The sequence below is a fragment of the Tenrec ecaudatus genome, chromosome 1, assembly GCF_050624435.1.
Source record: "Tenrec ecaudatus isolate mTenEca1 chromosome 1, mTenEca1.hap1, whole genome shotgun sequence".
NCBI classification, from domain to species: domain Eukaryota; kingdom Metazoa; phylum Chordata; class Mammalia; order Afrosoricida; family Tenrecidae; genus Tenrec; species Tenrec ecaudatus.
This window is the reverse complement of record NC_134530.1, coordinates 682,695-708,068: the sequence shown is the minus strand read 5'-3', so window position 1 is coordinate 708,068 and position 25,374 is coordinate 682,695. Positions and strand designations below refer to the sequence as shown.

At 61.3% G+C, this 25,374-nt stretch overlaps 1 protein-coding gene across 1 annotated transcript; it reads left to right on the top strand.

The window, feature by feature from the left end:
* Window positions 1-16: 16 nt before the first annotated feature.
* Window positions 17-24,925, top strand: PALM (paralemmin). Its single transcript, XM_075543970.1, has 9 exons — window positions 17-195; window positions 8,970-9,021; window positions 9,322-9,402; window positions 9,576-9,706; window positions 11,724-11,880; window positions 12,151-12,172; window positions 18,037-18,099; window positions 20,012-20,143; window positions 22,800-24,925. The coding sequence occupies exons 1-9, from the start codon at window positions 191-193 to the stop codon at window positions 23,342-23,344; spliced, it is 1,188 nt and encodes a 395-aa protein (XP_075400085.1). The 5' UTR covers window positions 17-190; the 3' UTR covers window positions 23,345-24,925.
* The last annotated feature ends 449 nt before the right edge of the window (window positions 24,926-25,374 follow it).

Here is a 25,374-nt window from a genome sequence, read left to right as displayed (position 1 = left end):
CCCCCCGCCCGCTCCCCGCCGCCCGGACAATAAACAGCCGCGCGCGGGGCGATGCCCGAGCCCGCGCCGGTGCCGCCGCCCCCGCGCCGCCCAGCCCCCGCCGCCCGGCCTTAGCTGCGGGGCCCCCGCGGCCCGCGCCCCCGCCCGCCCCCGCCCAGCACCGCGGACCCACCCGGACCTCGGCGGGGACATGGAGTGAGTAGGCGCGCGCGGGCCAGCGCCGCGAGGGGCGACGCCACGGGGGGCGGCGCGGGCCCGGTGGGGACAGGGAAGCGGCAGGGGCTCCCGGGACCCCCACCCGGCCGGAGGGCGGTCGGCGCTGGGCCGCGCCTTCCGGAGGCCTCCCCGCGCCGGACCCCGGCGGCCGACGCGCTCTTGGGGACCCGGCGGGCGACAGCGGCCGGACGCCAGCCCGGGACGTTGGGGGTGGGAGTCGGGGGTGTATGGAAGGAAGCCGCGTCTCTGCCCGCGCGCCGCCCGCGCCCCCCCGCCCCTCCGGCCACCTGTGGGTGTCCAAGGCTGCGTCCCGGCGCGTCGAGCGACCCCCGCCCCAAATGGAAACGCTGGGGCTCGGAGCTGCGCCCGCCCTCGCCCCCGCCCCGCCGGGTCCTGGCTGCGCGCTCGGGGGAGGAGGAGGCTGCGGTGGGGTCCTGACCCCGCTGAGGCCGCGGCCCTGCCGCCGGAGGTGGTCCAGGGCACCGCTGGGGGATCCCTTCAGGCCCGCCAGATCTGGGGGGATGGGTAGACCGACAACCCCCACCCCACCCTGCGTCTTCCAGCGGGGAAGTTGGGTCAGACCCTTCCGGGACAGAGGGTCCCCGCGAAGGGACACATGCGAGGTAGCAGGGCAGCAGCCCGAGGCCCAGCCCCGGCGGCAGCCTGTCCGTGAGGCGAGGGAGCTGGGCAGCCGGCCAGGCACGGGGCAGGTGCCCCAGGGCTGTGCCTAGTCTGTGTCGGACAGGCCCGCCCCTCGCCCTTACCCCTCACTCCCACAGGTGGGCACTGTGAGGTGGTGGGGTGCGTGGGCTTCATGCTAGGAGCGGAAACGTCACATGTACGGGCGCCTTGGATGCCCCACTGTGTGCCCCAGCAAACGGCTGCAAACCAGGGTGGTCCAGGGTTGCCCCACCAGAGTCCTGACCCAGGCCAGTCAGGCCGTCACCCAGGTCAGCCTGGGCAGGGGCTGGAGGGGGGCTGCCCTTCCCACTGGGTGGATTTTCCAAGCCAACAGCTCCCTCCAGGGATTCACCCATCATCGCCACACCCCTGGCGGTGGGAGCCGCCTGATCCCAGGCACGGCGGCGACAGCGGTGGCCTCTGCCTTTGAAAACCAAACAAAGGCTTGCCGCCTGCTCTCCACCCCGCCCCGGGAGCCCCGCCAGGGGCTCAGGGGAGCCAGGGTCTGGACTTGCCGCCCCACGTTCCTAGCTTGTTTATTTGCCTGCAGCCCCAAGGGGCTGCCTGGCCTCCGCCAGCCTGCGTGCAGGTGTGGCCCAGGGAGGGGGCTGTCCTGGAGTGCTGCATGGTGGGGGGTGGCACTCCAGCCCCATCAGTAGAGGAGTGGGGGGCCCTTCAGTATCCTCTTCTTTTCCTGCCTCTGCCCCACCTCTGTTTCTTTGCCGCTGAAGTTGCTGGAGCCCAGAGACAGGTCTCAGCTCTCATGGACTGGGTGATAGGTCAGCTATTTGCCAATGCACTCTGCCCGCCACCCCCCTCCCCTGTCACTTGAGGATTTTCTGGTGCAGATGCAGGCTCCGCCAGGGGGAGGTACCCATCAGGGCTGCCCACCGCCCTTCTCCACGAGGCCAAAGCAGAATTCAGGCACTGAGGCCATGGTCCCTCCAGGCCAGGCAGTCCCTTCCTCACCTGTCCACGGGCTCACCTTGGCCATCAAAGCCCACCTTGGCCATCAAGAAGGGCTGAGGTTCATGGAAGCCACGCTGGAATGTTCCTTTGAAAGGGGATTTCAGGAGGAAATAAGAGGACTGAGGGGCCAGGACACTGTATGCTGCCAACATGGGATGAGGCTAGGATGGGTGTGAGCTCCGAGCTGGGCTGGAACCTCAGCCCCAGGGGGTAAAATAACAACACCCTGGCATGGAGGGAATATTCTCAGGGGTCCAGGCCTGGTCCCTCCCTGGGAGGTGGGAGGAGGGTCTCTCTGGTGGGCTCACCCTGGAAATGCTGAAGGGGAAGGTCCCCACTGGGTGCTAACTGGTCCTTCACGCCTTTTTCCACGTGCGCTAATCTCTCCTGTTAATGAGAGGCTGAGCTGCCTGCCTCCGGTGAAAAGGCAAGTTTCTGGTGCTAATTGGACTTAATAACAAGCTTTTCTTTCTATTGTATTTTTAATTTTTATTTTTTTCACCCCAGCATCTGTGGCAGGGGACAGCTGGTTTTTCCAGTCTTGGTAACAAATGCAACTGCTTCTTTTTAAAAAAGACAGGGCCTTTGATTTAAACAGGGGAGTGGATTTCAAGAGCAGTAACGTACAGGTCACAGACATGGGGGAGAAACCGGGCCTGGCTCCTTCATCAGCCACGTTTCCTTCCCGGCCTGGCCTGGATGCTTTAACCAGGGGCCCTGTGATGCAGGCACACTGAGCATCAGAGGGCAGGGCATACATGGGCCACACAACTGGACAGGGATGGGGCTAGAGTGATGTCCCTAGCCAGCTGCAGGCTGTGACCCTCTGAGCTGCCAGAGGAGCGTGGGGTGGGGCTGGGTGGGGCAGTCTTGTCACTTCCTGTGTACAAGGGACCTAGCTTGGGTTTATAGACGGGCTTGTTCACTGGGCCACATCACAGGTGGCCTCACCAATGGATGGGTCCCCCTCCCCCCCACAAGGCCACCTGCCTTTGTATCTGGGGACAGAAAAGGAGTCCGGACCCTGTGAGACCCTGGGTGTAAAACTCTCCTCTGAACCTCACTTCTCTCTTCTGCAGAGTGGGAACTTTGCCCCAGCCCCTCCCAGGCTGGGGCGGGCTAGGGGAGAGGCCAGTTCTCTGGGCCTGGGGGAGCCCACCCTCCTGGACCTCAGATTTTGAAGCTGGGAAATGGGTTGATGGTCTTTTTTTTACAATCATTTTATTGGGGGTTCGAACAATTCTTATCACAATCCATACATACATACATCCATTGTCAAGAACATATGTACATTTGTTGCCATCACCATTCTCAAAACACTTGCCTTCTACTTGAACCTTTAATATCTGCTGCTCATTTCCCCCTCCCTCCCCACTCCCCCCTACCTCATGAACCCTTCATCATTCATAAATTACTATTATTTTGTCATATATTACACTGTCCGACGTCTCCCCCGCCTTCTTCTCTGCTGTTCATTCCCCAGGGAAGATGCTCTACGTAGATTCTTGTAATCAGTTCCCCCTTTCTACCCCACATTCTCTCCACCCTCCAGGCATCGCTGCTTGCACCACTGGTCCTGAAGGAGTCATCTGTCCTGGGGGTTGATGGTCTTTAAACACATCACGAGCGCCTCTTCTGTGTGTGGGCCCCATTTGCTCCCCTACCACCCTAAGGGATTCAGCTCTTTCAGGGAGGGCCAGGGTCCTCCCTAGTGACCAGCCCAGCCCGGGGCAGGGTTTCAGAGAGGGGACCCTAAGGGGTCTTCCTTGCAGGGTGGGGAGGTTTCCCGGCCTGGTCCATCTTGGGCCTTTTCTGCAAAGGCTACTTCAGAGTTCTAGCAGGCAGAAAGGCAGCACACCCACTGGACAGACTGGGAGGTACAAAGGCTCTGATGAAGGGGTTCCAAGTGGGGTGACAACAAGCTTTCTGGTTTGTGCACTTGGGCAAGACACCACTGAGCCTTGAAGACCAGGCTGAGGAGCCATGGGGTGGAGCCCAGAAGAGTGTAGGCTGGTGTAGGCTCTGGAAGCGGAGCGGTGAGACCAGGGAGGAGCTAACTGGAACTCAGCTTGGACGAAGATGCTGGACCCCAAAGGGACAGGCCTGGCTGTCTGTGGGCTGCAGAACGTGTGGTGGTCAGAGCTACCCACAGTGATGGGGCCAGGAGGAACTCCCAGGAAGACAAGAAGGGGTAGGGACGTGCCCCCAGACCGTCTGCGGCCTTTTTCCAATTCCAAACATGGTGCACTCTGGGTTGGCCCTCGCCTGCGGCTGACCCCCATCCCTCTCCCACAGCTGGCACGACAGGTGGGATGTGGTTCTGCGTTTCCGCCATGGGCTGGGCTGGGGCATGCTGAGCTGTTTGCCCTGTCAATTTTGACAGCAGCCGAGAAGGGGGCCAGGCTGAAGGCTGCTCTCTGATGTTTGTTTTCGTTTTGCTTTCAATTGTGATTTTGGGAAAGCCCTCTAAAGTGGAAGCCAGGCTCTGCTGTAGATCTGCTGTTCCAAGAGGAGCAGCCATAGGCAGGTGGCCACGCAGCTGAGGTTAGGGGACCCCCCACCCCCACCCCGTGAGGATGTAGCCTGTGGTGGATGGGGCTCATCAGGGATTGGCAAGACCCTAAGTGACTTAAGGACCCCTGGAGCACAGAATGAGCCCCTGCTGGGGACCAGGCAGTGGGTGACGGTGTGGGTAGGGGTGCAGAGAGAGGGTAGACAGCCAACCAGGCCTCTCCCTGGGGAGACAAGACACAATCTTGTGCTGGCCAGTGTGCATGAAGTTGGGAGGGAGCTAGTGGGGCTGGCTGGGGTGGAAAGAGTCCAAGAGGGAGGTCTGAGGAGGGGCCAGAGGGTCCAACACAGGGAAAAAGCAACTGGGGTATCTGGGGGCAGCCAGGTGTGGCTGGTGGGAGGGAGCAGAGTTCTCTTCAGCCCCCACCCCCCACCAGGCCAGCTTTCTGGCCCAGGTCAGGGTCCAGCTCTGCCCCCCCACCCCCACCCCCATCCCAGGTTAATAGGCAACCGATTTGCTCCCCTGGCGCTGACTTTGGTCTTCCCCAAGGAAAGGAGGTCTCCAAAGTGTTATTTTTCTAGAATCTTCTAGAATTCCATGCCTGCTCCTATCCCTGGAGAGGGCAAGGAAGAGGAAGCCTCCCTGGTGGGGGAGGAGCCCCAGATGGCTTCCTGGAAGAGGTAGCTGGGCGGCATTGGTTCTGGAAGTGGAGGAGGCCCAGGGGAGAGGGGAGGACCTGAATTGGGGACTAAGATTTCCACCAAGGGTAACAGGGAGCCAGAGAGTTTGTATGGGCCGAGGGTGAGGCTGGACTTGGGGGACACCAATTTTCCATGGACTGGGGGACCCCCCCCAAGGTCCCACAGGTGGAATGGAACCCCCTTTCTATCCCCCCGTGGGGGAAGGGCCGCTAGGCATCCTGCCTGCCCCCGCCCCCTTCACCAACCCACCCCACCCCTCCCCCTCGTGACTCTGCCCCACCCCCAGCGCCAAGGTCACTGTCATCTGTTTCCTTTCAATTAGTACAGGAATGTTCCCAGCCCTGGGCTTCACGCCTGCCCTGGGTCAGGACCCCCTCATTCCGGCCAGCGCTGCCCGCGAGGAAATTCTGGAAGGACAAGTGCGGCCCCCTCCCCCAGTCCAGCCCAGCCCGCCCTGCGTCTGCCCGCTGGGTGACCTGGGGCTGGTTGCGTAACCTCTCTGGGCCGGAGGAGGCCCTCCTAGGCGCGCGTTCCTGGGGCTGGGCAGCTCGGCTGCTGCGCCCCATTCGCTGAGCCCCCTCGCGGCCCACGCCCGCAGCCTGTGCGGAGCGGCCCGCAGCGCGCGCAAGGCGAGCCCAGGGCCGGGGCCCGGCTGGACCGCAAGCCGGGGGTGGGGATGGCGGGGCGCGGGGTACGGGGTTGGGGCGAGCTGCTGGCTGCCCCGCGCGCCCTAGGCCTCCCACTCCCCCTGCAGTGAACTCAGATGCCCCCCAGGTGGGGTTCCCTGCGCTCCAGAGCCCCACCGCCAGGGTTCGGGTCCCAGCTTCGCCACGTGGCAGCCGTGCCTCAGTTTCCCTGTTAAATCGTGTACCGAGCTCACCCACGTGGCTCGAGGGGCGGTCACGAGGCTGGAAGTGGTATGACTCGGGTCCTTCGCCTGCGACGGGGGCTGGTTCGGGGCCCCGTTGGCGCCCTCGGTTGGACCTGTCCCACTTACACGAGTTCACAATGCTCAGTGTTCTCTTGACTTGGCCTTGGCTGCCTCCAGGCCAGACCCTTCCCGGATGGAAGCCCCTCCCCTAAAGGCGGGGTGGGATGGGTAGCCCCCTCCCCCTCCGAGCTCCACCGTCTGCGAACAGCCCCTGAAGCCCGGGGTGGAAAGCCCCCAGCCCCCCAGCACTAGGCCTGGGCGGGAAACGCTCTGCGCCTGCCCCGCCCCCGCGCGCCGGGCCCCCGCGTTGCCATGGGGACGGCGCGGTTGCCAGGGCGACCGCCTCCCGCGGGCCCCGCCATCCATCACCCACAGAGGCAGCGGCGCCCAGGGTGGGGAGGCTCCTCCGGCACCCCTAGGCTTGGGGAGTGTGCAGGGGGCACGCGCACGGAGACGTGGGCCACGAGCACGGAAATTCCCCCCAGGGCCTGGTTGGGAGAGTTGGCCCTTCATGCTGGCCTCTTCTGCCCGCCTGACCTTGTCCTGCCCTCCACTGCCCCACAGGGACAGGCCTCTGAGACACTGTCTGCCTTGTAGTCCCTGGCCCCGCCAGCCGGCCACACAGCCATCTCTGTGTCCCTACATCCGGCCTGCATAGCTACCCGATGCCTGGATGGGGACCCGTGGGGAGCTGCCCTATGCTCAGCGTGGCCCAGCTCTTGGGCATACCAGATGCTCTGGGGCTCTCTCTAGTGAAGGGGCCTGTGCTGTCGCTCAGGAGTGGGCTGTTGTGGGTTCGAGTCCCTGCTCTGCCGTTTTCCAGTTGCGTGGCTCTGGGCCAGCCGCGGAGTCCTGTGGGCCTCTGTGCCCAGCCTTAGGAGGAATAGCAGGCAAGGCCTTGAGGCAGGAGGGCCTGTGGGTGGAACAGAGTGGATGGGGGGAGAAACAGGGGAGCAGGGCAGAGAAGTGGCCCCTTGCGGGTCTCTGGGTTTTATCCCTGGGACCATGGGAGCCACAGAAACCTTCAAGCATGGCAGTTGTGGGGTGGAGAGGCTGCTGTCTGGAACCAGGGAGACAGCAGGAAGTAGTAGAGGCTTGGGCTGGTGCCAGAATGTGGAGCAGGAGAGAAATGACCAAATGGGGTGGGCCCGTGTGGGGAGCCCCACCTTGGGCTTGGCATTCTGCTGATCTGGCTCTTCAAGAAAACCCATTTGCAGGGGCTGCTGGATCCGGCCTTTCCTGAACTCCATGGGGCCCCACTCTAGCCTCGCAGAGGAGAGTGTGGCCTGTGATGCCAGGGGGGGCCCCAGGGAGGCACAGAGAGAGTCAGGTGCTGCCCAGCAGGAAGGGAGGTGCAGGGTGGGGTGGTCAGGCTGTAGCCAGGGAACTGCCTGACTTCACAGACCTGGACAGTGTCAGGAAATCAGAACCCAGTGGGGTGGGAGGGGCGCTACCCTGGACTGGCCACTGCTCACAAGGAACCTCCGTCCAGGTGGGGCCTGAGTGCTGGGGGGTGGTCAGTGCTTGCTCTACCCTGGACCCTGGGGAGGGGAGGGAAGAAAGATGAGGCTTTCTACTCTCAGGAAGAGTGTTTGCCTCAGAAACCGGTCCTCCCCGGCCGCTGAGTTTGTCTTTTTCGGTTTGTATGGTGCAGGTGAGGGCTTGTAACCTCAGCGCTTAGAACGGAGGTGTCTGCTCCGACGTGTGTGTGCAAATGGGGAAACTGAGGCCCACGGAAGGGGTGGGGACTCTTTAGGAGAGAGAGGGCAGGTCAGGGGCCATGAACAGCAGGCTGGTTTGTAATTTCAGCCCCTGGGAAGATAAGGGGCAGGGGAGGCCAGGAAGGTGTGCAACGCCCCCCCACCCCCACTCCCATGCTGCCAGGCCCTGCCCCAATTAGACTGGGCCTTCTGCCCATCTGCACTGCCGGGAGTGGATAACTTCCCAAGGATTACTGGGGACAGAAAGTCAGGAGGCCTGCCTCATCACCCTCCCGGTACCCCATGCCACCTCAGCCTGGAGATCTGATTATATTCATGGTGGGGAAACTGAGGCCCAAGTGTAATCTGGCCTCTTACTAAGCACCTGCGGGTGCGGCTTCCCTGGAGGCAGGGGGAGAGCAGTGAGGTGTCAAGAGCGACCACCCCCATGCCTGCCAGCATTGGGGGCAGGAGGCAGGATAGCCAGAGGAGGGGAGGGAGGGTGGGGCTGGCTAAGGATTGGGGGCTTGTGTGGTGGACACAGCGCTGATTCCCAAGTTGCACTGGGCTATGAGGTGAGGGGGTTTGTCCCAGGGGAGCATGGGGAAACCATAGGGACCCCCAGGTTCTGTCCTGGAGCAGAGAGGCAGGGTTCCAGAGAGCCACCGGGGCTGGAAGGGAGCTTCCCTACGGACCCCCTCATTCCCCCATGGAAGCGTGTCTGTGTCCAACCTAGTCTGGCAAAAACACAGCCTACACCCCTGGGGCTGATGCTAAGGGCCCCCCAGGTGGGATGTAGGCAGGTGTCTGGCTGACTCCATGCTGCTGCTTCCCTGAGTGTCCTGGGGAGACATGCTGCTCTGTGGACCTTGGGGTTCCATGAACCCCAGTGTAAGTCAGTGTGAGAAGTTTCCAAATCCTGATATTCTTCGGGGGGGGGCAGGGAGTGGACATGCATGGGTAAGAGGCTGGGGAAAGGGGGTCCTAATCATCCTCTGCTGAATGAACTCCTACACATCCCTCATGGCCCAGCCTCAGTGCCCTTTGAGCCTAAAGCCCTCCAGAGCGCACAGTTGGGTCTTCCCTCTGTGTCCTCAAGCAGGGGGCTGCTTTGTGGATCTGTGAGGCTGAAGGAGCAGCAGGTGCTGTGACCTATTGGAAGCTCAGAGCTGCCTCCGTCCCCGTCTCCCACCTGGAGGTCTGGCTGGACACAGGGTGGGCAGTCCCCCAGGCCTGACCTTGTCCCTTCCATCCCCCAGGGTCCTGGCTACAGAGACCAGCTCTCAGCAGGAGCGGCTCCAGGCCATCGCGGTGAGTGCCCACATCTTCAGGGGCCAGTGGGTGTGGGGCTGGGATCTCAGTCCCTGTGGCCCCCATGCGATGTGTTCAAGTGGTGCAGAGCGTGTGTGGGAGCAGGCCTGTGTGGAACAACTTACAGGGACCCCACCCCCCTTGGCCCACCATCGAGCGGGGAAGCTGAGGCTGTGTGTGGCACCCCCCAACCCCGCCCTTGTCAGCAGCCGTGGGTTCTGAAGATGGGAGGGGGCAGAGGGACCAAGGGGTGGGAGTGGGCTGGGGCCGGGGTCCTGATTGCCGCCCTGCCCCCCACAGGAGAAGCGGAGGAGACAGGCAGAGATTGAGAACAAGCGCCGGCAGCTGGAGGACGGCCGGAGACAGCTCCAACACCTGAAGGTGGGGCGCCCTGCAGAACCCCCTGGAGCTGGGGACCCCGGCTCAACTGGCTTCTGGGGGAGGAGGGCCCAAGAAGGGACCCTGACCCTGACTCCATCACGACCTCACCCATCCTGACCCAGAGTGGCCCCAATCTGAACCCTGACCCTGACCTCCCCACCCCCACCCCCCAGTCCAAGGCGCTGCGGGAACGATGGCTACTGGAGGGGACACCGTCCTCCGCCTCCGAGGGGGACGAGGCCATGCGGAAGCAGATGCAGGAGGACGAGCAGAAGGCCCGGCAGCTGGAAGAGTCCGTGTCCAGGTGCGGCCGGCGGGAGGCGGGGACGGGCCTGCTGGGGAAGCCGGGCTGAGGCTGGGCTGCCTGCCTGTCCCTCTCCAGGCCCTTCCTCTCGGACACCCTCCCGGGAAGCAGGTGTGGCCCATGGAGCCCGCCTGTTCCCCAGAGTGGGAGGTGATGTCTTTGGCATCTGGGGGCTTCCTGGCGCCAGCCCAGATGGCAGCTGGCGGCTGGGCTCTGAGGGAGCCTGAAGTAGCTCCTGCAGCTGGGTCTGCAGGAAGCTGGAGGGTGGAGGGGCCTGCACACCCGGCTGGGGCCTTTCCTGCTCGGCTGCAGCAAGCCCTGGGCCCAGGTCCTACCTGGGGAAGTGACAGCCAGTTCTGGCCAGGGGAGGGGCAGGAGGTCACCCTGTCCAGGGGAGGGCAGGATGCACTCTCCACCGGGCACTCACGGAGGCAGGGCCTGAAGCAGAGACTGCCCAGCAGACCCCCGGGCCCAAGCCTGCCTCAGGCACCTTAGATTTGGCTTGGGGGCTGTGGGGGGCTCCAGCTACACTCCCCTGAAGTTGAGGGCAGAGGGTGGAGGACCACCTATCACTGTTTCAGCCAAAGACAGAGGCAGGTGGGTCTCAGACTCTGAGTTTACTCTGAAGTGAGAGGCAGGGGGCACCCGGGGGGTTGGCCGCCTCCAGACGCCTGCAGAACTCTGGGGAGAGTCAAACAGGTCACACGCCCCACTCTGTGTGCATGCAGAGCTGGCCCTGCGACAATGACAGGAAACAATGGTCCTTAGCCACATCTCTCCAGGGGTTCCCAGACCCCTGGCCCCCAATGCCACCTGCTGCATTGCTTATCCATCCGCCCACGTGCGCCTTAGCCACCGCGGAGTCTGAGCCTTCTTCCAGGTTGCTCTTAGAAGGGGTGTTTACTGAAAGGGAGGGGGTGCTACATTGTGGATTGCTACAGACTGAATCTTAACCCATGTGATTGTCTTGTATTTCATTAACATCAGGCTATTTCTCTTCTCTATCACATCTGTGGCCCTGGAGGAACATATGTTCCAGGGGGACGGGGTCAGGGTAGGGCTAGGGCTATGGGGCTTTCGTGGGCTTTGGGATAGATGGACTCTCACCTCCTATCTCAGTTTCCCCACCTGGGCACAGGGAGGTAGGAAGCCCTTAGCACCTCACTTCCAGCAGACAGGATGTGCCCTGTATACTGGCCCTGGGGAGGGGGCTGGTCTGCAGAGAGATGGACAGCCAGACCCTGCCCAGACTGAGCCCCCCAGCTGTCTCCGGACCCTGAGTGGTCCACTCTGACTTACAGGGACCCTGTACAGGGCCTCTGAGGCAGTGGGTCTTTGCCGGAGCAGACTCTTTCTCCCGAGAAGCGCCTGTGAGCAGCCCAGCACCTGACCAGCTCCGGGGCACCTTGGGTGGGGGTGCAAAGTCAGTGGGACATACTGGCTCTTGGGGATCATTGCTGCCCAAGGCACCTTCTACGGGCAGGCCTCCGGCTGGCCACTACCATGAGGGCAGTCCCGGGAAGGGCCTGGCTTCCCCACCCCATGTCCAGCCTGCATCCTGGACCCATGCTCCTAGGGGGTCCCTTCCGGATGACCCGTCCATGTGTCTGCCCTGGAGGGGGCGTGGCTGCTGGATACCGAGTAGCCCCTGACCCTCCGCATGGCAGAGCTGGGCCGGAGTGGTGTGCACTGGTTCCTGTGAGTGGCTGTCTTGGAACACTTGGAACGTGACTCTCTTCCCCCGGTTTTCCTGGAATGGGGGGGCAGTTTCCTGTAAAAGTGAGGGCATTACAGAGGTATCAGGGAGTGTCCAACCGAGGCCAGACAGGCAAGGGACATGGCCTAGAGCCTCCAGATCCCGGCCCTGCTCCCTGCTGGCTGGGCCAGCCAGCCCCTCTGTGCCTCAGTTTCCCCACTGTGGATGGGCACACTGTGATCGTGGAGAACAACTGGAGCACCCAGGGGGTGCCCGGACCCCCGGTAAGTGCTCAGTATGCGTGCCGCCCCCTCCCCGCAGGCTGGAGAAGGAGATCGAGGTGCTGGAGAATGGAGAGGGGGTGGTCCCCCTCACCAAGGAGAATCCAATGGCTGCAGCCCCCAGTCCGGCCCGGGTCCCCGCCCCCAGCCCAGCCAAGGAGGAGCAGAAGGCAGAGGTGGTGCTGAACTCTAAGCAGGTAAATGTCTGAGGGCGCTGGGGAGCCACAGCAGGATCTTGAGCAGGGGGAGACACTTTGCAGGTGCTGCCCAGCAGTAGGCTTAGATTGGGAGCTGGCCAGCCCTTGAAGAGTAGGGAAAAGGGGGGAGGATGGGAGAGGGGAGACAGGTATTCTCTGGGCTCCTGTCCCCAAGATCCCTTCTGTGATGCCTTCCAAGGGTGAGGACCCTGGTGGGTGGGAGAAGAGCTGGCCTCTGGGACCACTAACCTCTGCCCTCCTTTCTTGCAGACTCCTGTGGGCACGCCCAAAGGTAAGGGTCCCTGAGGGATGGCCATGGTGCTGTGGGCAGGACCTCCGTGCCCTCTGGTGGCCAGACAGGGGGCTGCAGGGTGGTGGTGATGGCAGCTAGCTTCTGGTGGGTCTGTTCCGACCCCCGATATACAGCTGTGGTATGTTGGAGTCCATTGATGCCGCCACGGTGGCCGTCCATCCCATCCGCCGAGGCCCTTGCTCTCTGCAGCTGGCCCTCTCCTGTACCAAGCACGTTGTCCTTCTCCAGGGACTGGTCTCTCCTGACCACACGTCCAAAGTACGTGAGACCGCCTTGCCATCCTCTCCTCTAAGGAGCGCCCGGGCTACGTTTAATCCAAGAGTTATCTGCCCGTCGGCAGTCCCTGGTATAGTCAGTATTCCACGCCAGCACCGTGATTCAGATGCACGGATTGTCTGGTCTGCCTTGCTCTTTTCCCTCTTTCAAATGCACAGTGGAACGAACTTGCTGCCATCGAGTTGATGCTGACTCACAGTGACCCTGCGGGACAGGGTAGAACTGTCCCTGTGGGTGTCCAAGACTCTCCCTCTTATAGGGGAATAGAAAACCGTGTTTTTCTCCCTCGGAGCGCCTGGTGGTTTTGAACTGCTGACCTTGCGGTTGGCAGTCCAGCATGTCACCCCTGTGCTCCCAGGGCTCCTGGAAGGCATGTGAGGTGACTGAAATGACCGTGGTGCAGGTCAGGCACACCTTAGTCCTCAAAGTGACCGCCTTGCCCTTCAATGCTTTAAAGAGGTCTTGGGCAGCAGCCTTGCCCAACAAAACACAAAACACCTTGGGTCTCCTGACTGCTGCGACTGTGAGCCTGGATTGTGGATCCAAGCAACATGGGGTCCTGAATGACAGCGGCCTTTCTTCATTTATTGCGATGCCCTGTGGGGCGTCCCCTTCCAACAGTGTTGCTGCCTTGTGTCCAGGTGTAATCCACACCAAGGCTGTAGATCTGATCATCTTCAGCTGGGTGTGTCATCTGCCCTCCCGATGCCCCCCTCTTCTTCACACAAGGCAGCTTCTCTGAGGATTGGCTCAGCCTGCCGATGGAACTAGCATGGTGAGAGATCAGCCCAACGCACACCTTTCCTGATTCAAATCACACGGCACCCCCTGTTCTGCTCGCACAACCGACTCTTGATCCCCGGCGAGTTCCGCCAGAGCACAGTGAAGTGTCCCGGACTCCCCATCCTCCTCAAGGCGGCCCACGGTTCCTTATGGTCCGCACAACCTTTGCACGGTCATGAGACCCAGGCCAGCGTCTTCCTGGTCTTCTCCGCGTTGAGCCGAGATCCATCTGACATCAGCCGTGGTGTCCCTGGGCCCACGTCCTCTCCCGACTCCGCCCTGAACCTATGGAAGCTCCTTGTCAGTGTTCTGCCACCACCAGTTGTGGGGGAAACCAGCCCCTCACAACTATACCATGGGCCCGCTAGGCGCAATTGTACGGTTACGTTATATAAAGATCGTAGTTAAGTCATGGAAGACAGGAGAGTGGAATGAAGGAGTCAGACACATTTCATGGTAGCACGCTCACCTCAGCTCCTCTGGGTGGTCCACGTGGAGGTGGGAGACAGGGCAGCAAAGAGATCTGATTTATTTCTAACCAAAGCGTATATATCTCTGGGGCCATGCAAGCCCCTGATGACAGATAACAACCTACGTCATAGGGAGGGGTTGTAACTTAGGCAGTACAAGCAATAGGAGGGGGATGGCCAGGGGTGTACACACAATAACCAAAGGAGGGAATAGGGGTACATCTGTGGCAAGGTGGGCAGACCCTAGACTCAATATAGCACCCTAACCTTAGTCCTCCTTGAGTGGTCCCGGCCTGGCCTTTGGAATACTCACCATCCTTAGAAGGGAGCGGGCCTACTTAGGGTGGGTCAGACTGTACAGTCGGCTTGCTCCAGGTGGCTGAATAACCTCTGACCTCCTTCCACTGACCGAGTGTACGGGCACTGACCATGTGTAGCGAGCAGCGTCTCGGGAGAAATCGTTCTGTATCCCACAACCGTTGTTGGATGATCTTCAGCGAAATCTTACTTGCAGGTGGCGTCAGTGATGCTGCTCTATACCTGGAGCAGTCTCTGGGGTCGCCTCTCTCTGGGACGGGGGTCTCTTCCAGGCCCTTAGCCAAGTAGCTGTCTTCCGGCGCTCCTGGCACTGACAGTGCTTCCATGCCTCCTCGGCTGGTGGAAACATCTCATTGGTGTCCCATGGATTCCTGGAGCCGTGCTCTGGGCTAACCCACCTGTACAGTTTGGACGTCTTTCCTCAGCACCCTTGGCTCTTGCCCCTGTGCTGCTTCTGAAATGGCGCGTCGACGAGCCCTTTCTGGTGCAGTGACTGTGTAGTCCCTCCATCTTCTCTCCATGCTTCCCGCGCCTGCCAAGTCTTACATCGCTGCTCGGCGCTTGACTTTGTCCTTCAGCCCCTTCAGGCTGCGATGGGCCCAGCACGCGCCTCCTCTTGGTTTTCTGACTTCAAGTCCCTGCACATTTCACGCTCATCTTTCCCTTTGTCTCCTCTGAGTGTTCTGTCCAGCTCTGTGGCTTCGTCATTTCTTCCATGGGCTTTGGCCAACCCATGAGTAAGAACAAGTTCCGGTCTCTTCTGAGATCCGCCTTGGTCTCTCGGTCCTTTCCTGTCTGTTTCATGACCTGTTGCTCTCTTCACCAAGGCCGGCCCTTCGTTTCTTTTTGGTGATCCAAGTGAGTTTTTGATAAAGGATAGAAGCAGTACTGAACGTAAGCCAGAGGGGAGAGCGAACCTGGCCCTGCTGCACAGAACTGTGTAGGCCTTGCCGGGAGAGAGCCGACGGTCTTTTTTTAAATTAACTTTTCCCTCAGTATTTTATTGTATGTGTATATATTTTAATCACTTTATTGGGGGCTCGTACAGCTCTTATCACAACCCATCCATCCATTGTGTCAAACACGTGTACATTTGTTGCCATCATCATTCTCAAAACATTTTCTCTCTGCTTGAGCCCTTGGGATCAGCGCCTCATTTTTCCCCCTTCCTCCCCCTCCCCCTCCCTCGTAAACCCTGGATAATTTATACATTATTGTTTTTTTCATGCCTTACACTAACCACTGCCTCCCTTCACCCATTTTTCTGTTGTCCGTCCCCCTGGGAGGGGGTTAGAGGTAGATCATTGTGATCAGTTCCCCCTTTCTCCCCCCACCTTCCTCCTTACTCTCCTGGTATGGCTACTCTCAATCTTGGTCCTGAGGGGTTTGTCTGTCCCGGACTCCCTGTGTGTCCAGCTCTTGTCTGTACCCATGAGAGGGTGGTCTGGGTGTCCTGCCACAGCTCATCAGGCCTGTGTCACTAGTGTCCAGTGCGCCAATTCTGTTTGCAAAGTTCGGGCGGCAGGCACAGGCACACGCGCTGGACTCTGGCCCCGGGACTTGTCTGGATTCCCCTCGGCTTCAGCCGAGCTTGCATCTGAACAGGGCATGGTGTGTTCCCAGTCGGCCCTGGCCTCGCTCTGACGGGTGACCTCAGAGTCCAGTCCACACATCTCCCCCCGCAGATGGAGGTGACCTGCTGCCCCCCACCCCTCCCACTGTGAGGGTGGAGGCCTCAGATGGCACCTGTGGAGATCCTGGGAACTAAGGCAAACACTAGGCCTCCACGCTTAGGCCACACGACCACCCACCCACCCACCCACCCACGTCTTTCGAGTGTGGACAAGTGCTCCTTTGGGGATGAAGGTGCGCTGGCCTGCGCCTTGGTGCTTCCGATTGTCCCGTCTGCGTGTGGAGCTGGGCACAGACTGCAGAACAAGCAGAGGAGCCGGCGCACTTGAACGATGGCATGGGAAAAGGGATTGAAGGTACCACGCCGGTGGAAGAGCAAGCCGATGCGTCTTGGGAGACGTCCGGCCGGAGCGCTCCTGAGAGGCAAGGGTGGTCGGACTTCGTCTCACGGCCCCTGGACGAGGCATCAGGCGCCACCAGTCTCTGGGGAAGGACGTCGTGCTTGGTACCGTAGAACACCAATGAGCTGCACTTCCACTGAGGGTCCCAGGAGGACAGGGCAGCACTGGCCTGTGGGTTTCAGAGACTGACTCTCGGCAGTTGAGAGCCTCCTCTCTCTTCCACGGAGCAGCTGGTGGTTTCAAACTGTTGCCCGGCGTGTACCTGCTCCGCTGCAGGTGGGCCTTGGCCAAGCCGGTCAGCAGAATCTGAAGGCCCCCGAAGAGACGAGTGACCCGGTGGCTGCAACAGTGGGCTCTAGCAGGGGCCATGCAGGGCTGCGGGGCTCGGTCAGAACGCAGGGGAGGGCCTGAGAACAGTAACCCGCCCCCGTGGAGAGTGAGGCGCTCCCGTTGCTAGTGAATAAGTCACAATAAGCAACAATGTTGCCTCTCACCATTTCGCGGATAGAGACAGATGTGGAAACTGAGGGTGGGGGAGCACGTCTCCTGCGAGGCCCCAACTTCTGACCATCAGCCTGAACCTCTGATCTACCCTCCCTTCTTGGCCTCAAACACCCCCTCCCCCCAAAAAAATTAAAAGCGGGGGTGGGGGCTTCACAGCTGGGGACTGGAGTTCCGCGTCAGCTTCCACATCTGTAGAATGGGCCAGCATAGCTCGCAGTTCAGGAATGCTGGTGGGGCCAGGAAACCTCAGGGTTCAGCCTTGAGGTTCTGGCTCCGGCCAGGAGCTCGGACCTGCTGCCCTGGGGCTCAGGACACAGCGGGCAGAGTGTGGTCGGAGCCAGACACAGAGCACCCCACATATGAACTCAACCCCGTTTACACCCCACGCCCAAACTCGTCCCTGGAAGATGCCTGATCTGGGTCCCAGGAGGCTGCATGCATTTTTTAAAACAAAGCACACAGACCCACAGTTCTGCCCCTTGGGCCTCTCCCCTGGGTGGACGCGGCAGGATGTCTCCAAAGTGGACACATAGGACGCCTGGGCCCATATTTAAATGCCCAGGGCCAGGGCTGGGCGGGGGTGGGCTGTGAGGGCCTGGACCTGAGCTGTCACGTACGGCGAGTGCCCCCATGGCGGTTGGGGGGCACAGGGAGGACCCCATGCAGCTCTCTGTGTTGGGGCAGCCCCGGTGGGTTGGAGAGTGGACTCTGGGAGGGGGGGGGAGGCTGCAAGAGTCGGAGGGGCCAGGCTGTGTGCATTGGGGTCTGTTTGGAGGGTTGGGGATATTTGTGTGTGTTTGGGGCTGTTCATATGTGTGTGTCTATTGGTGGGGGAAATGCATGTGGGGAGATTTGTGTCTTCAGGGGATTCGGGAAGCATGCAGGGAGCTGGGGGGGGGGCTGGTTGAACACGTATGTCTGGTGGCACTTGGTGTGAGGCCTATGTAGTGTGTGTGTGAGGTGGTGGGTGTAGATGGTGTGTGAGATGTGTCATGTGGTGGTGTGAATGATGCATGTGAGGTCTCTGCGGCATGTGAGGTTATGTGCATGTAGTATGTGTGTGGGTGGTGCATGTCTCATGTGTGGGAGGTGTGTGCATGTAGCATGCATGTGTGGGAGGTGTGTGCATGTAGCATGCATGTGTGGGAGGTGTGTCATGTGTGTCTTTTGGTGATGTGGGAGGCATGTATGTTTGTGTGGCTGCATGCAGTGTTTGAGGCCTGTGGGTATAGTATGTATATTTGGGGGGGGGGTCTGTTGTCTGGCAGGAGAGCGGTATTTACACCCTCTCATCATCTTCTCTCCTGCCTCCCTCTTGCCTCCATGTCACCTCCCCCTCTCTGTCCCCCCTCTAATCCTCCCGTGTCTGATTCTCCCTGTCCCCCCCTTCCCATATCTCTGTCTCTGCCTCTCCCCCACCCTGTGCCTCTACCTCCCTCTCCCACCCCGTGGGGAACAGAGAAGCGCTCCGTCTCCAACACGCCCGTGCGGATGGCTGATGGCGGACCCATGATGAAGGCAGGTGGGTTGGTCCCCAGGCACCAGCCTGAGCTGCCCCCGCAGGTCCTGGAAACCGTGATGGTGGGCTGGCGGCTGGGCCTGGGATGGAGCCGGGAACCCCCTCTGCTTCAGCACCGCCCTGCATGGCGGCCCTAACCCAACACACTTGGCTCCCCGTGCCCTAACCTCGAAGCTGGCTCGGGGGCACACTTGGACACGCTTTTTCATGCTCTCACCACACCCGCCCCCCGCTAGCCCCTGTGTCCACCGGGACTGACCCAGTGGCCACAGAGACGTGTGTGGTCACAGGGCAGGGGCTTGGGGTGAGGCCTGCAGGTCAGAGGGGTGTGGTGGGGACCTAGCGCCTGACAGAAGCCGGCCGTGGTGGCCAACAGCAGCCCTGACAGCATTACTATTGCTGGTGAGAAGGGAGGCCCCAGCCAGAGGAAGACGGGGCTGCCAGGGGCCGGAATCTCTGTGTCCCCCAGTCCGGTCTCACGCCCCAGAGGGAGGGAGGGCCAAGGTCACAGTGTCCAGAGTCCCATCAGCATCTGCCCAACTGTGTGAGCAGCCCGGAGGCCGACATCCAGTGTGGGGACCCAGGCTTAGATTCCCTCCATCCCTCCGACGCCTGCTCACTGAGTGCCACCCAGTGCATGAGGGGCCTGCATCCTGGGGGCGGTGCTGCCCCTTTGGTGGGGCAGTGACCTACCGACTGACACATTTATGGGAAAGTAAGGCAGAGACGGGAGGGGGGCCTCACCTGGGGGTGACCGCTGAGCAAAGACCGGAAGACAGCAGGGAGGCAGGCAGGGAAGGGTGTTGGAGTCCGAGGGAACGGCATGTGCAGAGGCCCTGAGGGAAGGAGGGCCTGGTGAGAGCGCTGTGGCTGGAGAGTGAGGGGAGGGGAGGATGAGGGGTGCCAGGCAGGTCGCCCCGGGCCCTGTGGGTGGAGAGGCAGCGAGTGCAGACTCCGTGCTCAAGGGCGCCCTCTGGCAGCTGTGGGTTGGCAGCGCCAGGGACCAGGGTGGGGCTGGGCTGGAGAGGAGGGGGCAGATTCAAGTGTTTTAAAAGGCAGAGCCCTCGGGGATGTGCAGGTTTGTGGAGCTGACCCAGGTGGAAGGTGGGGATCTGGGCTCAATGAACTGAGGCTTTGGGGTGGGGGACCCCAGGGGAGATATTGAGTCTGGAGCCCAGGCCGAGGTCCGGTGGACGCAGACTAGAGGTGCCGTGGGCACTGGGGAAGTCTGGAGCAGTAAAGGCAGGCCGGGTCCTGGAGGTGGCAGGTCAGAGCAGGGTGGGGTGGAGAGGACGTAGGGGTGACAGCAGGAAGGGAGCAGTGACTTGGGAGTCCTGGAGGCCACAGGAGGGTGGAGACTTTAAACCTTACGGCTGGTCAGCCTGGGGGGCCAAGTTGGCCTTGGGAGCACAGTCAGCCCTGGGGGGTGGGGTGCTCACCTGGGGGCCCAGTTTGCCCACATGGCTCTCAGGGTAGTGATTGGGGTGGGGGGCGGTTTCCCAATGCTCAGGCAATGACCTACTGTTCAGGAGCCTGGCTGCTCCTGGGACAAGAGGAGGCAGGGGCTGGAGTTCAGCCCAGGGGACCTTGGCAGGCCCAGCCTTCCCTGGACTCGCCTTGTTGCTCTGAGAAATGGGAAGATTCCTGTGTGGGCGGAGCTGGGCCTGTGTGCCGGCTGACCGAGGGCCAGCATCAGAGGATGGGGACGCAGGCACGCCTAGGAAACTGAGGTGAAGGACTTTGGGCTGCTGCCCTGGGCACTGGGGGCATGGCAGGATGTGAAGGGAGCTAGGGTCCGGCCTCCAATTGCTGCTTGGCCTCTGCCCTGCTGGCTGCCTTCCCTGGCTTGGCCGTGCCCACGGCGGGGGGCCCGGGGGGGGACTGGCCTCAGCGTAACTCTGTCCTCTCGTGCCAGCCATGTACTCGGTGGAGATCACGGTGGAGAAGGACAAGGTGACCGGGGAGACCAGGGTGCTGTCCAGTACCACCTTGCTCCCCCAGGAACCCGTCCCTCAGGGCATCAAGGTCTACGAGGATGAGACTAAAGGTAGGCAGGCCTCCCCGTGCGTTCCTGCAGCCCGGAGCGCCGACGCAGGCCCTGCCGTCTCCACGCACCGGCAGGACGTGGCTCTGGGGCATGTGTGCCGTCCCCAGGTGGGGGCAGGACGTATGGGCCCTGGACACGGGTGCCTGCCATAGCCCTGTCCTGGTGGAGGAAGATTGGACTTGGGACATGTGGCAACTCAGAGTCTAGAGGGGGCATGTTCTGGACCAGTTTCATGTAGAAACTCCAGGGACAGGGCTGTGCCCTCAGGCCTGCGTCTGGGGTGCTGGGCTGGCCTCTACGGTCCACCCTTGGGTCTTTCCATCACCCATCCTGTGGGTCACGCCCTGCCACAGGATGCCAAATGTGACCAAGGCCAGGTGAAACTGGGAGTGGGGGCGGAGCCAGCAGACAGGGGCGGGGCTACACAGAGAAGGGGGCCTGGAGGTGGATGGTGTGTGGGGACAGGGCCCTGCAACAGGCTGTGGTGGTGGCCTTGCCTGGTGGTTGCTGAGTGAAGGGAGGGGTGTGGAGGACAGGGCTGGGTCCTGTGAGCCTAGAGGTGGGTGGGGGAGTGTTAGGGGCTTCCTTTGGGGACAGGCAGGAGAGCTGCCCACGGGGTGTCCCTGCGCCAGGCCTTTTCATCACGGAGCTACGTGCCTCTGCACGTGTGCCTCAGGAGGGCCCATGCCTCGAGTCTGCTGCGGTGGGCAATCCCTAGGGGCCGTGGGTTCACATCTCTCCTGGGTCGTGTGGTGACTCTTCCTGTGGGATGCCCGGCTGCCTGCTTTGGGCGTACCATCCCCCCACCCCACTCTCCAACGCGCATGAGGGTCTGACTCCCCCGTGACCTGGCCCTGTTTGTAGCATTTCCAGTGCCTGCAGGGGCACCCTGGTGGCTAGTGGGCTACTGCTGGGCTGCTAACCACAAGGTCGGCAGTTCGAACCCACCAGCTGCGCCCTAGGGAAAAGATGAGGTTTACTGCTTGAGTAAAGGTGGGCAGATCAGAAACCCGCGGGGGCAGTTCTACCCTGCTCTGCAGGGTCACCTGGAGTTGGACTCCCCTCCTTGTCGGTGGGGTTTTTGGGGAGGGCTGTGACGTGGTATATCATTGTGGTCTGGGTTCCCCATGCCTGCTGTGAGAGGCTGTTGGGACCCCTGGGGAGTGGCAGCAGCTGTAAAAGGTGGCCCAGCTTGAGGGGAGAGGCCTGACTGGACTCTTGGGCTGGGCTGTAATGACCACTGGGGACCAGGAGGGGGCAGAGGAGATGTGTCCAGAGCAGCTGCTCTGACCACCCCAGCCTGCCTGGCGTCCTAGGTCATGGCTGGGCCCCTGGGGATTCCAGACCCACCAGACTGGACTCTGGTTGCTTAGCAGCAGGGAAGGTTCCCATGGTTACTCTGGGCTGGGATTCCTGTCTTGGGGCCCTGACCCCTCTCAGAAAACCTTCAGGGTGATTCTGCAAGTCCCTGGCATACCTCCCCTTCTGGGCCTCCAGCTCACAGTCCAAGTGAGGTCTTGAAGGGACTGGAGGCCACAGCAGGAAACAACACCGTCCTTCCAGCTGGAGGCTGAGTCCAGGAGCCCTGACCCTTGGTCAGGGAGGCCACAAGTTCCTGGCGCCACTCATTCCACCGTCCTCTCTACCCAGTCATCCCGGGCAGGCGTGTTTGTGAGAGAGTTTGCAGGGCTGTGATCTGGGGCTGGGGTCAGACTGCCGCCAGGAGTTCTTCCCCAGCAGTGCTATTGGTCCTTCGAGACGGGTCACTGTCTCAGGACGTGTCAGGCCAGAGACAGAGACAAGTGAGGCGGGAGAGGTTTTGCGCAGCACATGGAACAGGATCTGTAAAAACCCACCCTTCTACGCATGGGGGAGCGTTTCAGGGAGCGACTATGCCCTGGATTGCAGAAATGTAATGACACATGTAATGACGCCAAATTCAGGAAGATCCCGGGTCAGTGGGTAGAAAGTCTTTGGATCCAGTGGCGTTGTGAGCATCTCAGTGCTGGCAGGGATCTCCACGTGACTTCTCTGGTTCCAGAGGTCTGGCTCCATCAGCCATTCTCCATGGGTCTTTTCTACAGGGATGTCTCACAGGGAGTGAGTGTAGAGTCTCCTTCCTCCAGGGAGGAATATAGGAGATCCCAGAATCCTCAGGAGAAGGCCACGCCCACCCAGTGGACTCATTGGCTATGACCTGATTGACAGGCTAGACTCCACCCCTTCACTCTGAATCCTCAAATTGACAAATGATTAGATCACTGCCATATTTGTCACCATCTCCCAATGGAAAGGAACATAGAACTGCTCCTGTTGTGGGGTGACTACAGGGGAGCCAGTCAGCCCAAGAGTCTGGGAATGCTTCAGAAGGTAGGACAGTGCAATTGCAACTCATTTGTCTCCAGCCTTTCTTCGTTTCCAATACGTGTGTTCAGAGCTATGAATGTTCCTCTGCATACCACCTTGGCTGCTCTTCACAGATTGAATAAGTGGTTTTCACGGCCAGTTCATCCCAAGTGTGGAATTTAGTTTCTGCTTGCTCCTCCAAGCTGAGGATGGTGGTCTCCGTTCCAGCATCCCGGAGCGTACCTGTGCCTGGCCCTGGCCTTCGCCCCCGCCTGGGAGCCAGCTCACTCTGTCTGTCTCTCCCTCACAGTGGTCCATGCTGTGGATGGCACTGCAGAGAATGGCATCCACCCGCTGAGCTCTTCCGAAGTCGACGAACTCATCCATAAGGCAGACGAGGTGACACTGAGTGAGGCCGGATCCACGGCTGGGACAGCAGAGACCCGGGGGGCTGTCGAGGAGGCCGTCCGGACCACACCTTCCAGGCGGGAGATCACTGGGGTACAGGCACAGCCGGGGGAGGCCACGTCAGGCCCGCCGGGGGTCCAGCCTGGCCAGGAGCCCCCAGTCACCATGATCTTCATGGGCTATCAGAACGTGGAGGACGAGGCTGAGACCAAGAAAGTGCTGGGGCTTCAGGATACCATCACAGCAGAGCTGGTGGTCATTGAGGATGCCGCCACCACCGCCACTGCCGAGGCCAAGGAGCCCGCGCCACCCAACGGCAGTGCCGCTGAGCCCCCTGTCACCACAGGCTCAAGGGAAGAGAACCAGGCAGGGCCTGAGGGCACCGTCAGCGACCCCCAGGACCTGGACATGAAGAAGCAGCGTTGTAAATGCTGTTCGGTCATGTGAGCCAGCCCGGCCCCCCCAGCCCCCGGCCCCGCCCTCTGAACCACCAACACCCACCAGCCCGGCCCCTCTTGGCACCTGCCCACCCTACACCTGCCACCTCACGGGCCCCAGGACCAGTGGTGTGATCACTTCATCCTGGTTTTTCTTTCTTTGGAAAGAGGGACAGGGACACCCCCACCCACATCCCAGCCCCGTTGCCTCCTCCCCAACACCCACCTGATCCACTGAGCCGGGCGCTTGTGCCTGGTGGGAGAGAGACGAACAGACTCGCTTTTTCTGGAATGAGGACCACCCCCCATCCCCATCGTGGCAGCTTCACAGATGCGGCTAGTGTCCCCCGCGGTCCAGGCGGTGTGACCGGTGGCTGCGATGTGGCCTCTGCCAGCCCGCCACCCTCTGGGGTTCCTTCCGGTGCCTTCATGCTGTTCCCGGGAGAGGGTCTCTACCAAGAAGCCCCTGGGTTGTTGGCGAAGGCACTGGCTTCTCTGTCAGGCGCTGGCTTCTCTGTCGGGCACTGGGTTAAGGCTGTGCCTCTGGGCAGTTTCAAGGGAACGCCAGGCTCAAGGTCTTGGGATGGAGGATGGGCCCCTCTGGGCATCCCCAACCTGATGTGTCCCCGCTCCCTGCGCCCTCCCTGAGCCCAGCCCGTGGAAGCTGGGCCTTGGATGATAGAGCTCTGAGGCACCCCACACACCCCAACTCCAGAGGGGTCTGTAGCCCCAGGCTGCCTTCTGCATGGGCCTGGCCAGGGGCCTTCCCGCTGTCCCCTGCCCAAGGCCGGGAACCACGTGAGCCACTTTCAGTCATGAGCTCCCACCCCTACTGGGCCTTCCTTCCTCCTGGTGCTAATTTGGGGGCCCTGGGGGGCCACCCCCTGGCCTCTTCTCCAGTCTGGTTGGGCCAGGGTCCTGGGTATCCCACCCGACTACTCCCCAGAGACCAGGCCCTACCCGCCAGCCCTACTGGGTTTAGAGGGGGTTGGAGTGGGATGTACACAGCTTGGCGGGGAGGCTTTGAGATCAGCAGATCCCCCTCATTTGCTGTCCAGCCTGGGGTGAGCCTGCTCCCTGCCCATCTCACACTGGAAGGGGTGGGGGGGCTGCCCTGCAGGGCCAGCCAGCACTTAGCATGAATTCACGTCTCCCTGGGCGCAGCCACTGTCATTCCCAGAGGCACATTCGTGCACCTTCTCACGGACACCCTCCTCTCATGTGCTGGCTTTGAACCACCAGGCCCCATCATGTCCCCCAGGGGTCCCCAGTCTGGTGCCCAGGGCCCAGACCACCTCTTGGTCCAGTTGCCACACCCAGTCTTAGCAGGGGCAGGGGCAAGGCCTCACCGACCTGAGTCTGGTCCCAGTTACAGTGCAGCCTCTCTTGGTGGCTGGGCGGAGAGGCCGCTCAGAGAGGGGCAGTGGCTGTGGACCCGTCCTCTCTTTCCCTGGAGCCTGCCCCGAGTCCTTCGAGCTGTGAGCCTCTGCTGAAGTGCCCTTGCTGCCCCCTTTCTGCTTTTGATGTGCGACAAGGCCCCCATGTTCTTGATTTTCCCAGAGAAGCAAATAAACAGTGTGAACAGCACCCATTCCTGGAGTCCTTGCATCTCCCTGGGGGGAGGGTGTGTCCAGCACTCAGGGTTGGAACTTGTCACCGCAGTGGGGGGAGACAGGAGACACTGAGCTGGAGCCCAGGCTAGCTGACACTCCCTTTGCGTGCTGCAGGTGGGCCTCACGCCTGGTGCTCGATTGCGTCACCCACCACACCTGTGCCCACCTGGCCAGGTAAGGTCTAGGTGGGGGGAGGGCAGCAGGGCCTGCTATTTCCCCAGGAACCTGTGAGTTCCGAACCTGCTCCTGTGCTATTCTTTGACTGTGAGGCTCCCCACCAGGAAACAGGACAGGGCATGTTTCTCAGGACCGCCTTTGGACTGGCAGTGCAGTGGCTCATGTTGGGCTGTGATCCACAAGGCTGGCAGTTCTAAACCACCAGCTGCTCTGTGGGAGAGAGATGGACTTTCCGTAAAGAGCTACCCTC